The 17,016-nt window shown below is 39.0% G+C and overlaps 1 protein-coding gene across 1 annotated transcript in view; it reads left to right on the forward strand.

Moving 5' to 3' along the window:
* The window catches only part of LOC102771023 (fatty acid desaturase 2-like protein FADS2P1), a 29,182-nt gene extending 12,506 nt beyond the window's left edge, over window positions 1–16,676 (forward strand). The window contains exons 4-11 of the mRNA XM_015559196.1: window positions 655–756; window positions 5,625–5,778; window positions 9,072–9,202; window positions 9,395–9,492; window positions 11,160–11,256; window positions 13,301–13,380; window positions 14,596–14,721; window positions 16,362–16,676. Coding sequence (XP_015414682.1) covers window positions 655–756; window positions 5,625–5,778; window positions 9,072–9,202; window positions 9,395–9,492; window positions 11,160–11,256; window positions 13,301–13,380; window positions 14,596–14,721; window positions 16,362–16,413 — 840 coding nt within the window. The 3' untranslated portion in view covers window positions 16,414–16,676. The remainder of the gene's footprint in view (window positions 1–654; window positions 757–5,624; window positions 5,779–9,071; window positions 9,203–9,394; window positions 9,493–11,159; window positions 11,257–13,300; window positions 13,381–14,595; window positions 14,722–16,361) is intronic.
* Window positions 16,677–17,016: the final 340 nt, after the last annotated feature.

A 17,016-nucleotide genomic window follows, 5' to 3' on the forward strand; every position in this document is an offset into this window, starting at 1 on the left:
CGTATTACATGACAGAATGACATTGATGCCAAGGAGAGGGACAAGCATGTGCTGTTGGAGCAGAAAAAGGCATTTAATTCTGAATGGGACAAATGGGGAAGGTTTTATGGGGAATTAACATCACTGTTAATTCCAGAATATTTTATATTAAATTTTTTCTTGAAAGCCACATTGCACGATTCCCTGAAAAGCAACTTTAGAAGCAAGAAAAGAAGCAAACTTTGGCCAAGAACTTTACATGTATTTATGTTGCACAACAGCCCAAAGAGTGAAGTGCTATTATCCCTGCTTATCAGATGGAGGATGAGTTTCAGAGCTACTAATAACTTGCTAAGAATCCTGCAGCTCAAAAGTGGTGAAGAACAGTCTAGAACCCACATCTTCCTGACTCCAAAGGCCATGCTCTTTCCACTCCACACTGGAAGATTTTGATGGTGGTGGCAAAGAGAGCATTCTAGGCTGAGGAAACCACCTGCACAAAGGCACAGAGGCAGGACAGAATGTGCTATGTGTGGGAAACAGAAAGTGCATTTGCCTTGAGGTCAGATGAAATCTCCTACTGTTCTTCCCAAAAGGGCTCCTGAATCAACTAGTGGACTCATTTGTTAATTTTTCATCCCTTCTCAGCTCCTCTAACAACTTTATCTCTTCTAGGCCCAGAGTTCATTTTTGCAGCATGACACAGGTCATCTTTCCATATTTAAGAAGTCCAAGTGGAACCACCTGATGCACAGATTTGTGATGTGTCATCTCAAGGTACAGGATGTTCAGGGAGTAGGAGGAAATTCTCAAAGGTCATTTCCTAAGGAAGTGGTTTCCAAATTTGCTTGTGCACTCAGATCATTAAAAAATGTTTGTGCACACCCTGAAAATAAATATACTAGCAGTGTAGATACTATGCATATATGCAAATATGTAAGATTACATTATAATATATATGCTGAAAATAGAATTTTAAATTTTTATAAGGATTTATTTTTATTTAAGAAGCTCTTTTCTTACCCAAGTAAGCTTTTTGACCCAATCCCTGGCACCCGGTTAAGGAACTCCTCACAGAAGAAGGGTTGTGCCTTTAAAAATGAAGATATGTCCTATAAATTCATGAATAGGAATATGTTTAGGAGGGCTCTGAACATTTACTGCTGGAAAGCTAGGGGAATCCAGCAAACCTGAACAGTCCTAAAAGGGTGTGGCTGTGAAGAAATAAAGGAAATGATGCAGACGAATAGATAAAAATGAAGAGAAAGAGGAAGAGTGGGCAAGGAAGCTCAGATGGCTTTGGTCAAGAGTTGAAGGTTGCAAAACCCAGTCTGCTGGAAAAAGCAGGTGCCCATGATGGCAGTTGGTCTTATCCTCACTAACATAAGCTCCAGAAGGGCAGCCACAGTGTCCTATGCACCATTGCAATGCCCCACCCAGCAAAGTGTCCAGCACATAGTAGTTCTTCAATGAGCATTTGTTGAATGAGTGGATGAATGGATGGATGGATTAATTACTTATTAATGATTGAATGAATGAATGAAGTCAACCAAGGACTGCTAATAATGACTCTTAGTCCTGACTCTGATAAAGTTCACTGTGTGACCTTGATGGAGTCACTTTCTATCCCTGGCCCTCAAGTGTTGTCATCTGTAATATTAGGAGATAAATTTGATCCCTGTTTTTCTATGACATTCTAGGATTTGATGACTATGTGCTCTGGCTCAGGAAGATAGGAAATGCCTCTGAGCCTTTCACTAAGCCAAATCCTTCCATTCAAGCCAGACCCTCGTAGGAGAAACTCATAAGCCCTGCTTCAGAGCCTCTTTGTTTTTTCTTATTGAACTGATTTCATATTGAATTGGAAGATACTTGGTTAGAATCACCAGCTAATCCTACCCTGTTTTCAGTTGAGCAAAATGAGGCTTAAATATCTTAAAATAACAGAATTGAGTCAGGATTAAGGTCAGAAATATCTGTCTCCCACATGGTTAGAAGGAATAATATATTGTCATTTTATGTAATAAGTTTAATGGGAAAATTCCTGTAAGTACACTATTCGGCCCTTTATTCACTAGTGTTGGATGAAGTGTTTTGGGATTCACTCAGAAATCTTTAACACAGAAATAAAGCAGAGACAGTTCTTCATAGCATTGTGGGATTCAGGTAGTGTACCCTCTCAGCCTACCTCCCCCACTCTGAGGAAGTCAGAGGAAAAATGAGACTCATCTGCTCTGGAGATAATTGACAATTGATTTGGTGCCAGTGGATGCAATATTTCTTAATTAAAAGTACCCTTGCTGGTACTTTTAAAAAAACTACTGCTTTCCCATTGATCCAAATTTGTACACAGCTCTCTTGTTATAAATTGTGTCTCCAGAAACAATTTTGAATATAATCTTGATGACTCATGACCAGAGTAAATAAATGGTAAATGGCTCTCAAAGCAAATCAAGAGTGGTCTATAATGGATCAATGGGGGAAAGGGGAGATATCTGTAATACTTTCAACAATAAAGATTTTAAAAGTAAATAAAAGCAAATCAGGTGCACTTGGGCAAAACTAGTGATTTCTGAGCAAAACTAATATAGGCTTCAACTATGCACAGGAGAGAGTTACCTGTGGGGAAGAAAGGTGGGCTGGAGTGGGAGGTTAACAAAGAAAATTATCCTATAAACAGCAAACATCCCCACTTTGTACATGTATGACAATTTTAAATTTCAAAGCTTGATTTCACATTAATTTACCCTCCTCCCACCTGGAAAAGGCACAGATATTGAAATTCTTTGGAATTTTCATCCACCAGCTGTGCAAAAATATATACATTTTGGTCTTTGCCATGCTCACATAAGAAAATAGTGTTTCTGAAAATAAACCATGAAATGTCTTCATACATTTTGGACTTCTGTGCAATGTGAAAATCAAAATGGATTCCCTGTAGCATATTTTCACCCCTCACTCCCATATGCATATTTTGCAAACTATAAGAATCAAGTGTTATTATAGAGTTAAAGAAGCAGAATAGTTGAAATTAAAACCTTCCTTAAAAATCTGGCTTATGTTGTTTCCATGACTACATCCTAAAACATTTTGGGAGGAAGAGTGTCAAGCATGGTATTTCCTGTAATCCTTCCGGTAACCTCATCCATTTTTCAGATGATGAAATTGGTCAAGGGCACACACCTAGTAGCAGGACTTTAGATTCAGGATGGTTTCAGTCCAAACCCTGGCTGCTGTCCTAAGAAAGGACATAATGTGAAAATGAAGAATGACTTAGGGTGGTTCCTGTATGGAACTAGGTGCCTGGTAGCCTGTTTTGCACGAAGTTGATAATCCTTACTTCCCCAGGGATCACTCCCTTATCTCCAGAAATTGTAGCTTCCAGACAGAGGAGCCAGAGAGGAGCCAGCTGCTTTAGATCACACCCACACCACTCTGACCACTGTTCTAAGTTCCACAACCTTGAGCAGGCACTCTCTGACCTTTGTGAATCAAACCCTGTCTCTCATATTACCAATTTCCATAGATAGTTGTTGGCTGAAGGGTATAGCAAGCTGATAGAAGAGGCCAAGATATTCGCAATCTGAGGATTTAATTGAGAGAGAGAACCATTGCTTATCACAGTGTCCTTGTTTAGTTGTCTCCTGCACTTATTAAATTATATGGTTCATAAATGTGGGAATCCCATCTTATCATGTCTATCTTCATATTCTAAATATTGCCTACTTCAGTATCTGATACATGGGACAAACTTCAAAGTACATAATGAGTGGGTGAATAAATGAGTGAATGCACAATTTAAGAGTGAGTGGGTGGTGTACAATTTGATAGGAGAAATGCAGAGTCCATTGGAGCCCCAAAAGGGGGAACAGAAACTGATGACTCCATGTTGAGTTTGAGATGTCATGAGACATCCAAAGGAAATGTTTTGAAAGTGATCTCCCGTTCAAGCATGAGATTCAGGAGAGAGCGCTGGACTGAGAGAGATTCCACTGGAAGGACATTAGGGAATGTTAGAAGTGAGAAGAGAATACTGCTCCTGATGATTGAGGGCTTGGATTGCTAAGAGAAATCTGCAGTGAAGACTAGGGGAAGGCAATGCTAACAGATTTTCCAAACAAAGCCATCTCTTGTACCATAGTTGTATAGTGTGTTCCTGGTAAGTCACTTTAAATTTTCTAATAGCCACATTTTAAAGGGTAATTTTATTACCCTATGTACTCGAATATCATCATTTCAATAGGTAATCAGTATAAAAATTAAGATATTTGTATTTTTTATCTTGAATCTTCAAAATTCAGTATGAATTATACACTTACAATCCATCTTAATTTGGTCACATTTCAAATATTCAATAGCCACATATGGCTATGGCTACTGTATTGGCTAGTGAAGATCTAAAACATGCATTGGCCAGTTATTAAGAGATGTCAGCCAAAACTGGTTTGGCTCAGTAGATAGAGCATCAGCCTGCAGACTGAGAGGTCCCAGGTTCGATTCCGGTCAAGGGCATGTACCTGGGTTGCGGGCACATCCCCGGTGGTAAAGTCCCACAGTTCTTTCAGCCCAGCTGGGGGAGGGAGGGCAGCAGGAGCACAGTGCAACTGGACCTGCCCTCAACCCCCCAGTCACCCAGGGCTGGCCCAAGGCGTAGGCAAGCCAACATCCGAGGCTTGCCTGCACCTCGGGCCAGCCCTGGGAGGCTGGGGAGCTGAAGGTGGGTCTGGCTGCACTGTGCACCTGCTGCTCCACCCCTCCCCCTTGCCCTGCTGGTCTGAAAGGACTGAGGGACTCTGGCGGGGCCGAGGGGACTTGGCACTGCCATATTGTGGCTATGGGTGCTTACCTCTTTGTGGCAGAGTGATGGTCAATTTGTATATTCCCTCTTAATTAGATAGGAAAGAGCATTGAAGCCTGGACATGCAATGATCTGAGCCAAGCTCCCCTAGGAGATCACTTCAAATCCATATTCTTTGAAATATTCATTGAAGTAGAATTCCTGGGGCTATTTTTTTCTACACAACTAATTAAAGTTTTAGAGCTGAGGTTTCCTTTTAGATTTTTAAGTAGAAAAACTACTCTCTGCCCCACCTACATCCAGAATTTTTTTATGAATATTTTTTTTAATACTCACCCAAGGATATTTTTTTTTTTGAGAGATAGAGAGAGAGTGGAAGAGAGAGTGAAAGACAGAGAGAAATAGTGATGTGAGAGAAACACATTGATTGGTTGCCTCCTGCATAAGCCCCAACCAGGGCCCGGGGCTTTGACCAGAATCAAACCCAGGACCCTTTAGTCTGCAGGTCAATGTTCTATCCACTGAGCCTAACTACCTAGGGCCAGAATTTTTTTAATGAGAATCAAAATAAAAAGATAGGAAATTGTTTCATTTCACCAGATTCTTATAATTTTTCACCATCAGGTGTTGTTTGAGCCTGAATTTATGTGCCTGACTCAGATGAGTATTTGTCTGTAGGCTTTGAGAATGCCTGTCCAGTGAATCATTCTGTGACCCAGCAGTGGGAGCAAGTTTGAGAAGTTCAAATATCTTGTTTTGACTTTGGAGATGCATGTAAAAAATTCTAATTCTGAAGGGCATTTCAAAAGAGAAATCTTGCACCACTAATGAATCCTCTCCTCCTCAGGGCCTGTCAGTGAAATGGTGGAATCACCGACACTTCCAACATCACACAAAACCAAACATTTACCCAAAAGACCCAGATATTGATGTGGGTCCACTTTTCCTGGTTGGAGATTTGCAACCTATCAAGGTATGTTTAGAACTCCTGGCCAAAAGAAGTTCCTAGAAGATGTTCTTAGAAAGGCCTATTGCCTTGTTTTGGAAAGATCAAGCTAGAGCTTCCAACTTCACACGTGTTCTGAAAACATCTCTCTTTTTAAGTCCAGGATGTGGATTTGAAATAACTGAACCTGGGATTGTAAAATTAGGAGGTGTGGAGTGCATGACTCTATGTCCTTAAAAGTCATTCAGTACAACCTCTTAGTGTAAGAAATATAACTCATATCACTTTGCTTGAGCAATCCCGATGACAAGCAGATACCTGCCTACTTCCTGTCACTAGCTTTGAAGCAACATATGCTAATGTTAGGTAGTAAAACCAGGTGATGTGAGGTCAGCAATGACTCTCAAAGAATATGGAGACATTCACTCAGGGAAACAGGTCAATACATTCAATAAGCACTAAAGCACAAACATCTAAATCTCTAATTATTTCAACTAATTCTAGCTCAGTTAGAAGAAACAGTGCTATTCTTTTCAGTTTGTGTTTATTTTGGTACATTTACACATGAACCACAGCCCAAAAGCTTCTTAAGATACTTAGAGACCACACCTGTAATTTATATTTTTTAAAATATAGAAAAAGGAAGAAAAAAGTCAACTCCAGAATTTCTTAATGGTTGATATTTTAAAAAACCTCACTTAATGTCATCATGTAAAAGACAATCAACAAGTTTCTTTGAAGTCTTCATTCAATAGAGGAGGTCTAAGGACATGGATCCTGGGAGTTGGATACTTAGGAAGAATCTGCTATGTTCCTAGGACTATGACTATTCTGGAGTTTTATAAAAATAATAATCTAGCTTAGGCAGTTGTTGTCTGGGTCTTGTAGTACTCTCTTTTCCATCTGAATTAGGAAATAAATTCTCTTGCCTATATTTTAAAAAACAAAAGCCATGGCTGTGATTGTGAATCAGTTTCTTTTGACCATGGCTCCACAAACAAATTGGACCTCTCTGATGTTTGTGAACTTCATGCTCATCACTGAAATTGTGACATTTGATTTATCATCCCCCCTGACAAAGAGAGATTTGTCTCACTGAAGTTCATGAAGCAGCTTGACCTTCTTCAGAAGGGGCTTCTCTAGAGCTTCACAAATTATTGGGGCCACCTCCTCAAGTTTTACAGTTGCTCTTGGGACATATCCCTAGCATCTTAGGGACCTATATAACATAGTTTCAAAGCTACTGCACAAAACATTACTTAAAATTATTTATACTCTAAAATTCAGTTGTTTCACATCAAAAAATAGTTCTGATTTGCATTCTCACATTTTATTGTCAATATTTCTATCACTTTCTTCAAACATTCATTCTTTCAACAAGCATTAATTAAATCTTCTATGTGCCAGTTCCTCTGCTCCTGGAGACTTAGCATCCTCCTTTGGAATGACACTCAAAACCAGCCTTTCTCCTACCTTTGCTAACTCCCAAGCTTTCTTCATGTATTTCCTTTGCCATTTTCCTACTACTTAAATATTTGGAAGTTTGAGAGTAACTGCAAATAACTATTATTATGTCATCTCCATGATATTTCTTTTTATTTATAACAATATGAGAACAAAGGATCAGACCTACTTTCCAAATAAGAGAAGAAATCTATATGTAGGTGGGAAAGTATTAAAAGAATGAGGAAAGCAAGAGTCAAACCTTGCCCATAGTGTAACAGTGAATATACAGATAAAATATACAGCAGGATGTGACTTACCATTCATTCATTCAATATTTATTGAGTGCCTGCTAGTTATTGAAGATATAACCGTTACTTTTATTCCTCCTCTTGAGGTATTTTCTGTCTTCATGCACTGAGAACAGATTAAATGAATGAAGGAAACCCATAAAAAATAAATCAAATTTCCAGTACTGATATATATAATATCACTGTACTTTACAAATAGTAAATTACAGCATGAGATTCATGATAAGAACACAAATGAGGAAAGATGGAACAGATAGGAGAGGCCATGACTGTATCTTTTATCACATGGTATCTATTGAATGAATGTAGATAGAGACTGAGCTTCAAGCAGAATTGTAAACACCACTGTCAAAGAAGAGCTAGAAAAATTCATCAGAAATGTGCCTTTTCAATCACCACTTCACAGAAGGACCAAAAAAATCTCAAAATGGCTTCTATGGTAATAAAATTTTTTAAAAATGGTCATAATCCACATAGTCAAATGGAATAAACCATCTGTACAAGAATTGTTCATATTTAATTAATGCAAAAAGATGCCACAATATTTCTCCCCACTCCACCTCTGCTTCTTCAAGGGCTTTAAATTAAACAACAAATGAACTCTGATGGCTCTTTCTATAGATGTGCTCTCACAGAGGGACCAGCCCATGTTATCTTATAACTGAGAAAAGCAGAATGCCTTCTTTTAGACTTACTGGTGAGGAAAACTGAAAAGGAAAAATGGAGAAGCAAATAGGAATCTTTAATAGGCATTTCATCACTCTGGATATTGGGTAAGAAAGGAAATGCTCTGATAAGGATGGAAGACAGGATGCCAAGCAAAGAGTCTTGAATCTAGGACTCTAATTGTGGAAAGACTAAACACCTACAAAAAGAAAAGAATAAAGTCCTTAAGGAAGCCATTTCTGGGTCACAGAAGATATATCTCAGAGGGACAGAGAAAGCATTTACAATTGTAAGATTTCTAACATAAATGCTCTAAGAAAAGAAAGGCATCCCAGGGATGTGGCCCTGAGCTGTTAGAAACTATGCTAGCATTTGTTCAAGTTTCTTAGTATGTGGGATGGAAGAAATCATTTGTGCTGAGAGGTTACATAGTTTGAGAGTTTGCAAGCGGACACAGCCTAGTCTAGAAGAGGACTCAGAGGACCCGACTAAAGTATGGTCAAGGAGAGAGTCTGTCAAAACCCAAAGGTTCTCCCTAAGACTTGTTTGTGCTCTGGCCTCACTGACCCTGGGGGAAAGGCAGGTAAATGATTCTTAAGCCAAGAAAGGAGTACAGCTTCTTTATTTCTGCTACCTTGACATATTGTGACCAGGTCCTATCCTGAGGATTGTGAAGGATGGAAGGCTTCCATAGACCTTGAGATAACTTGAAAGCTCACAGCAAAAGCTCTTTTAGGATGCCTCCATCAAGAATGACTCAAGTCTTGAAAGCTTCCCTAGTCTTCTTGAGGGAGCTTGAACCAAATTCCTGGTTCAGCCTCGTAGAATCAAAAAATTCCATTTTGGATCTCAAGCCTTCTGTCTTTCTCAGAGGCAACATTGCAAGGTGGCATCTTAAGGAGATAGAGCCCTGCTGACTTGCACTGAGAACACATTCTACTCATTTATTCAACATATTTTTTGTTATTATTGTTGTTTTCAGTTGGGCTTCCCCTCCTCATGCCAGTATATTTCAACCTGCAATCCATGCAAGTGATGTACCTCGGAAGATATTGGAAGGTGAGTAACAACTCATTCTCTGAAGCTAAATCAAGTAGAAAATGGGAAATGAAAGTGCTTAGTCTCTTCCAGGTAGAGCTTTTTGAATAGTGAGACATAAGATTTAGCCAGTACATGAAGGGACCCTAGACCAATGAAGGGGAAATGAGATTATGTTCAGAGCATCTAACTTTCAGGCACTTCTCTCTGCAGGACATCGTCTGGGTCAGCAGTTTTTACATCCGCTATTTCATCACATTTGGCCCTTTCTATGGAATCTTCGGAACAGTATTGCTCATATATTTGGTCAAGTAAGAAAGCAAGAATATCCACTTATTCCTTAGATAATTCTCTTATCTTCCTTATCTAAACCATTTGTGATTAGCATAAGATTATGACACCATGCCCCATTCTCTGTAACTGTGAAGAAAAAAAAATATTTGAGTAAGAAGTGCTCCTTAGAAAAAAATATTGGCCCAATCTTCTCTTTTTGTTCCCATTTTCTTAATTCCCAATAAAGTATTTCACCTGACCCAAAAATCTTTTAAAACTGTAATCCAGTTGGACATCATAATCCTTCCAAAGATAATGGAAGATAAGAAATTTTTTTTAAAAGACACATTTATTCAGCGTCATGATCAGGCCATTACATTTAGCAATCAACAGCATGGGTGCAAAAAAAAGAAAAGAAAAGAAAAAACTACACTAAAACCTTTTGTTGGAATGCTTTGCACTTTCCACAGAACAGAAATTAAAATAACCTGTTATACAATTAGTCACAAATACAGTCCTCGAGTTTTGTTTTGTTTTTGGCCCATTCACATGAGTATTATCTAACACATGTCTTTATGACTAGGAATTTTCCCAAAACCAAAATGACTTCCCACTGAATAGCCCTCTTCAACTTCCAACCCTTTGTTGGAATGCTTTGCACTTTCCACAAAACAGAAATTAAAATAACCTGTTATACAATTAGTCACAAATACAGTCCTCGAGTTTTGTTTTGTTTTTGGCCCATTCACATGAGTATTGTCTAACACATGTCTTTATGACTAGGAATTTTCCCAAAACCAAAATGACTTCCCACTGAATAGCCCTCTTCAACTTCCCAATTTACCCCCCTCATTATTTTACTTTGTTATTCTAAATCAGCCGTGGGCAAACTATGGCCCGTGGGCTGGATCCGGCCCGTTTGACGTATGTGCTAGCAAAGCCGTGGAGGTCATTTACCTGATATGCTATTCCATACATAACTCTATACTGTATACTTTATGAATCAATAAAAAATTTACAATTAAAAAAAAGAGGGCTAAGTCGAGGGCAAAGGGAGGGAGAGAGGCAGCGGAGAACGGAGCGAAGCCCGCCTCAGTGGGCTTCGCTCCCTTCTCTGCTTCACTGCGGTCTCAGGAAGCCCTATTCTTGCAGGAATCTTCCTGAAACAGGCCTCTAGTAAAGATAATAATAGCTACTCTGTATTAGACACTTTGCTAAAGGCTTCATAGTCATTCTCTTATTAGCTGCAATCCTCGCATGATCCTGTATTGTAGATAGCATCGTCTTATTTTCTGCTAAGGAAGCTGGAGCTAAGAGAGATTTAATCACTTGCCCAAGGCTACAGAGTTTGCAAGGTCCAATGGCAGTACCAAACCAGACCTTGAACCCAGCTCTATCTGATGACAAACCCTAGGCTGTGTATGCCCTTAAGTTAGATTTTTTTTTATCTTTGCACCAATGCTACAGCAAACTTAGGGGCACTACTTCTGTACATTAGGCAGCAAGGTAGGTCTTGTGACCAAATGCCTACTGTGTCATTTCTAGATTTAAAGAGAAAAATAAATGACCACTATTTTACTAGAACCTTGGAGTCACTTTTACTTCCTCCAATATTCAGCCAACTCTGTCAGCAATTATGTAAGCCCAGTGATTGGAACTGTAACACCTCAAGGAGTCATCAATTCCTCCTTTTATTCTCCAAAAGGTTTCTTGAAAGTCCCTGGATTGCATGTGTTACACAGATGAGCCACATACCAATGAAAATGAGCAGAGAGGAGAACAGAGACTGGCTCAGTACTCAGGTAGTAATGAAGTTCCTGGGAGAGGATCCTTCAAAGCATAATGATTTAGAGTCTGGTTATCTCCAATAATATGAATTCATTCTTATCCAATGCTTGCCAGAGACCAAGCACTGTCAACTAGTGTGCATCGAACTGCATGTGATAGGTGCTATGGTTACTCCCACATTGCAAATGATAAAATTGAGTTATGAAGAAGTTGGGTAACTTGCATAAGATCACATAGTTAATAGGTGTTACAAACAGATTTTAAACACAGGCAGTTTGATTTCAGAGCCTTTACTCTAAACCAACGGTTCTCAACCTGTGGGTCGAGACCCCTTTGGCAGTAGAACGACCCTTCCACAGGGGTTGCCTAAGACCATCCTGCATATCAGATATTTACATTACAATTCATTACAGTAGCAACATTACAGTTATGAAGTAGCAACGAAAATAATTTTATGGTTGGGTCACATGAGGAACTGTATTTAAAGGGCCAGAAGGTTGAGAACCACTGCTCTAAACCAAGGGTCAGTAAACTACAGTTCAAGGGCCAAATCTGACCCACTTTCTATTTCTGTAAATAAAGTTTTCTTAGAACACAACCATGCTCATACATTTTATATTATTTATGAATGCTTTCATGCAACAACAGCAGAATTAAGTAGCTCTGACAGAGAATTAAAATATCTGCAGTTCGATACTTTATAGAAAAGATTTGCTGACCACATGACACAGCCTTTCAATTACAGAATGAATTTACACCAAAAAGGACGCTGGAATGCACCTCATTTCTTTGTATAGGGAGAGAGCCTCAGTGAGGAGACATGACATGCTCTCCGAGCATCTGTGAATGATTCAGAGTTCTAACCAGTGCAGAACAGCCCTACCATCTCAGCCTTTCACTTGCCGTACCACGATTGACTGGAGAATCCAGTCCTAATTCTGCTTCCTTCTCCAAACTCACTCCCAAGTTCAGTGGACCTTACATAGGGCATTAAGTACTGCTTCTCATATTTTTTGGTTACAGAACCACTTGACACTCTTATAAGTCACTGCGACCTGAAAGAGTTTGTATTTATATCAGTTATTTATATTTATGGATATTTACTATAGTTGAAACTAAAATACTTTCAAACACTTATGAATTCATTATTAATTCATTATTAATTAATATAAGAATCAAAGCAATACCTTAGAGTGATGGTGCCATCCTATATTAGTAGCCTCTGGGAAAATCTACTGTACAAGCATGAGAGAATGAGAATGAAAAGAAAAAAAAAGTCTTAGAAGTATTACAGAAGTAATTTTGACCTTGCAGATCCCCTGAAAAAAGTCCTAGGAAACCCCAAGGTTTTCTGAAGAATGCTTTGAGAAATGCTGACATAGAACTACCACAAAAATAATATTCAAAATGTCAACTCAACTGGAATTAAATCTTAGAAAGGTATTGAATAAAATAACATTCACAAAGGATCTTAATCTTTGCAGTCTGAAGAAGCTACAATCTCCTCATGATAATGCTTTTCAATGTATAATCTAAAATACATTAGATTACAAAGGAAAATCTTTACATTGAATGTACTTTTATGCAAAGATTAAGATCCTTTGTGAATGTGCCTGATAAAACCCTTAATGCCTTATTCCCCATTGAGAAGCCCTTCAATTCCATTCTATGGAAATGGATTCTAAACCCTACAATCTCTCCCCAAATCCTCTATTCTCACTTTCATCTGCCAAGGTCCTCATTGGTGACACCTTAGTCTTTTGTATCCAAGAGCTGATGGTGACTTAGCCCCCTCAAGTTCTATGCACTTTTTCATATCTATTGCCTTATATATATTTCTTTGCAAAATGTCTTATTTATGTTTTAAATTGTAAGCTATTTAACTGGGACCACCTATCTTTTATATTCCTCATAGTTTCTTACACAAAAGAGGTAATCAATGAGCACTTACTGAATGATTGCCTGGGGGTGGGGGGGAAGGGCGGGAGAGGGAACTAAACATTTTCTCTGTTTGACACTTGAGCTTATTTATATCAAATGTAAACTTTTTCTTTGCAGGTCCTGGCAACCTGTAATGTTGAACAGTCCTTTTTCAATGACTGGTTCACTGGGCACCTGAACTTCCAAATCGAGCACCAGTAAGTGATAGAAACAACCCATGATAGGGGAATGGGCTCTGAGTTATAATAGCCTCCATACAGTCCAGAGCAGAGCCATAGGGTTGGGATCACAGAGGAAAAAAAAAAAACCAGAATTCTTTAAAGACTGCTATCTTTCAATTAACATTAAGGGTAAAAAAGAAAAGAAGGAAGTAGAACAATAGTGAGTAAATAGAGTGAAATCTTAGAAACTACCAGTGATTTGGTTTAGAGGTTCCCATGGATTTAGAAATTGTTGATTGTTTTCTTTGCATTCGGTTTGTTGGCAAAACCCATGAAAAAACATGACACCTGGGTAACCAAGTTGTGTTGAAACTTAATTGCAATTTAATTTAAATGCCTATCTCTCTATATCTTTAGACTGAGGTTACAAAAGAATCAACAATGAAATCCAGTCTCTGCTGCAATTTCCAAATGGTACCTGGAAATACTTTACCAATGGGTCAGTTAGGCAAACATGCCATAAAGCAAGAGTAAATGATAATCCTTTGAGTTAATCTCCCCAGAATATTCAGAAGAGAGACTTTCCATAACCTCTTTATCTAAGCCATTTCTGTGATAGTGAAGGAAGAGATCTTATACCTATTCATAGGATCTTTTTATCCTTTCTTTCATATTAAAATCCCAGCAAAACAAGAAATAATTATTATTTATATTTCATCAAAGAGGAGCTAAAAACCCAAGAAAGTCATCTGGCTAATTAGTTAAAGCCTTGGATGAAAGCCCGTCTTTCCTCACTTCTTACTCCTATCCTAGAACTTTTCCCCATATGCCATTACTAGAACTTATGTATTCATGATGCAGGAGTTAGATGGATAGAGAGACAGACAGACAGACAGACAGACAGAGATGGAAGGTGAATATCTCCAGCTCTCTAGATAATTTAGAATGGTAAAAAAATAAATAAATAAATCCATACTTTCATTTGAGCTGCCAAATATAAATTTTTTTATGGTGCTAATATTTATTTTCTTAGCTCTTCCCAAACATTGCCAACCACAGGGCTCACAGAAGTTTAAGAGCTAAGATAAGAGTGTTTGGCAAGAGTTTTTTTTAACTCCCTGCAGCAGTATTGTGCAAAGTCAAGGTTGGGTCTGCATTGCTGACATAATTTTATTTAGTAATGGGGGAAAGAACCTCTTTCCAGTTGCTCTGTAGGTCTAAGTTTTGTATCTCCTGTTTCTGTTTCCCTAGTCTGTTTCCCACTATGCCCCGCCATAATTATCAGAAGGTGGCACCTCTGGTGAGGTCCCTGTGTGCCAAGCATGGATTGCAGTATGTGAATAAACCCATATTGAAGGCATTTGGAGATATTGTCAGGTAATAACAGCGTCTCCTCAATTCAGCTCTCATTTTTCTTCATGTCCCCAGACTAATCACTGGGTTGTGATTCACTCACCCAGGAACCATTTATTAAGAAGCTCCTGTATGCCCGACATGGACATGGACAGCATCAACTGCAGATTTGATAATAATAATTTTACCATGTACCTTCTGCCTTCTAGGTACTTCTTAGTGGAAATGCCTTTCTGCTCTACTTAAGTTCAAGCTTCTTAAAACCAGGGCTGTGTACTATTTGCCTTTGTGTCCCCTATAGAGCCTTTGCATGCTTGACAACTTAAGTGGTTGGGAGGGACTCTCAAAGATTCTGCTCCAGCCGAAACCGGTTTGGCTCAGTGGATAGAGCGTCGGCCTGCGGACTGAAAGGTCCCAGGTTCGGTTCCGGTCAAGGGCATGCGCCTGGGTTGCAGGCACATCACCAGTGGGGGATGTGCGGGAGGCAGCTGATGGATGTTTCTTTCTCATCGATGTTTCTAACTCTTTCTATCTCTCTCCCTTCCTCTCTGTAAAAAATCAATAAAATATATATATATATAAAGATTCTGCTCCAGGGTTGCAAACGAAGATGCTTGCAGGGTCCAGCAGGACATAAATGTGTGAATCAGGCAGGGACGACTGATCCTCTATAGACGGACCCCAGGGGTAACTGACCAAGAATGGCAAGCCCTGAGGGAACCGAAAATTCATATCCATCCCGAAGCATTCAGTTCCCTAGAAAGCATTGTGCTGATCAGACTAACAGCCAGTGATCTGTGTTTAATAACTTCCTTTTAGGAAAAAAAATGAAAGAAGCCAACAGGCCAGTCCTATTCTGATCTGATCCTGCCTAGTGCTCCAGTGTCAGACTCTACCCTTCTCCTCCTTCTCTGTCCTCCAGATACCTGGCCTCCCTTCATCTGTTACATAACCCCCTGCCCTTGCCATTTCACTTGCTTTGTCACCTTTTCTTCTGCCTAGAATGTTCTTCCAACCAGTCCTTATCACCTTGTCAATTTTCATTCACTCTTCAAGGTTCATCTCAAATGCCTTTTCCTCCTCCGTCTTCCCTGATGCCTATGACTAAGTCACATGCTCTTGCAGCACTTGGCTCTCTTCATTCGTGACTTGTGTCATAATCATGACTAAACAACAAATTAGGTAACAAATTCTTTAAGATGTGTCTCCCACTAGACCAGAAACTCCACGTGGACAGGACCTACCTCTCTCCTATGCACTGTTGCATCCCCAGAGCCAGGAAAAGTATCTTTCACATTATAAAATAAGATGGGTAGATGTATATTGGATGGATTGTTATACAGTTGCATGCTTTATCTTAAAGAATCTCAAAAGATTTAAAAAAAAAAAAAACGAGAGAAAAGGGTAGGTGATGGTTTGGGATACAGAAGAGAGTAATTGAAAAAAGAACAATCTCTTCCATAAAGGAAAGGTGACCTCACCTGCTAAAAACACAAGTCAATGTATTTGACTCCCTTCACTGGGCAACAGAAGAAGATATTTTTCACATATAACTGAAAATGACAACGTGGCCCTGAACCAAGTAAAAGAGCATATGTTCCATGGAGTAGCAGCTTTTATCTTAGAGTCTCACCTCCTGATAATCCCGTTCACTCTTCCCACAGGTCCTTGAAGAAATCCGCAGCCCTCTGGATGGATGCATACTATGAAACATGATGCAGATGCCAGCCTTGATGTGCATGTAATTGCATCTCTCAAGGAGGCTGGTGAATGTGTAGGAACTTCCTGCTTACCTATCAGTGCCATTGGCATACTGGAGTGTGCCAGGAGTGTGAACTCTAAGGATACATGATAACTTTCCCTGAAGGTTTCCTCTGCAAATAAGAAGCAGAGGGAACACAAGATAGCTTTGACCAGAGTGTCAAATGGGAAGTGCAGTCCAATGTTATTATTTTTTCCAAAAGATCTTTAACTTAGTCCTACCAACAGGCCTTATTCAAATCATCTCAGTTGCTGGGCATAAGTACAGGAGCCATGTAAAAGTCTCACTGACAATGTCAAGGGTCAATGAGAAGAGGGTTAAGGAGAGACTTCAGATAGAGCACTTTTTGAAAAACGGGGCAATTGCTCTTCGAAGAGAATCATACATTTAAGAAGTTCCTGGCAAAGCACAAATGTTTTGCTTTTTCCTTTTTTAAACACTTGAACTTCTTTTTCTTTAAATGTTGAGTATAATTAACATTAAAATCTCTAAATATTTAAATATTCATTTCAGATTTTCATTATTGTACTGCACATCTGTAATTGGCATATATATAT

Source organism: Myotis davidii, unplaced genomic scaffold (genome assembly GCF_000327345.1).
Source record: "Myotis davidii unplaced genomic scaffold, ASM32734v1 scaffold874, whole genome shotgun sequence".
NCBI classification, from domain to species: domain Eukaryota; kingdom Metazoa; phylum Chordata; class Mammalia; order Chiroptera; family Vespertilionidae; genus Myotis; species Myotis davidii.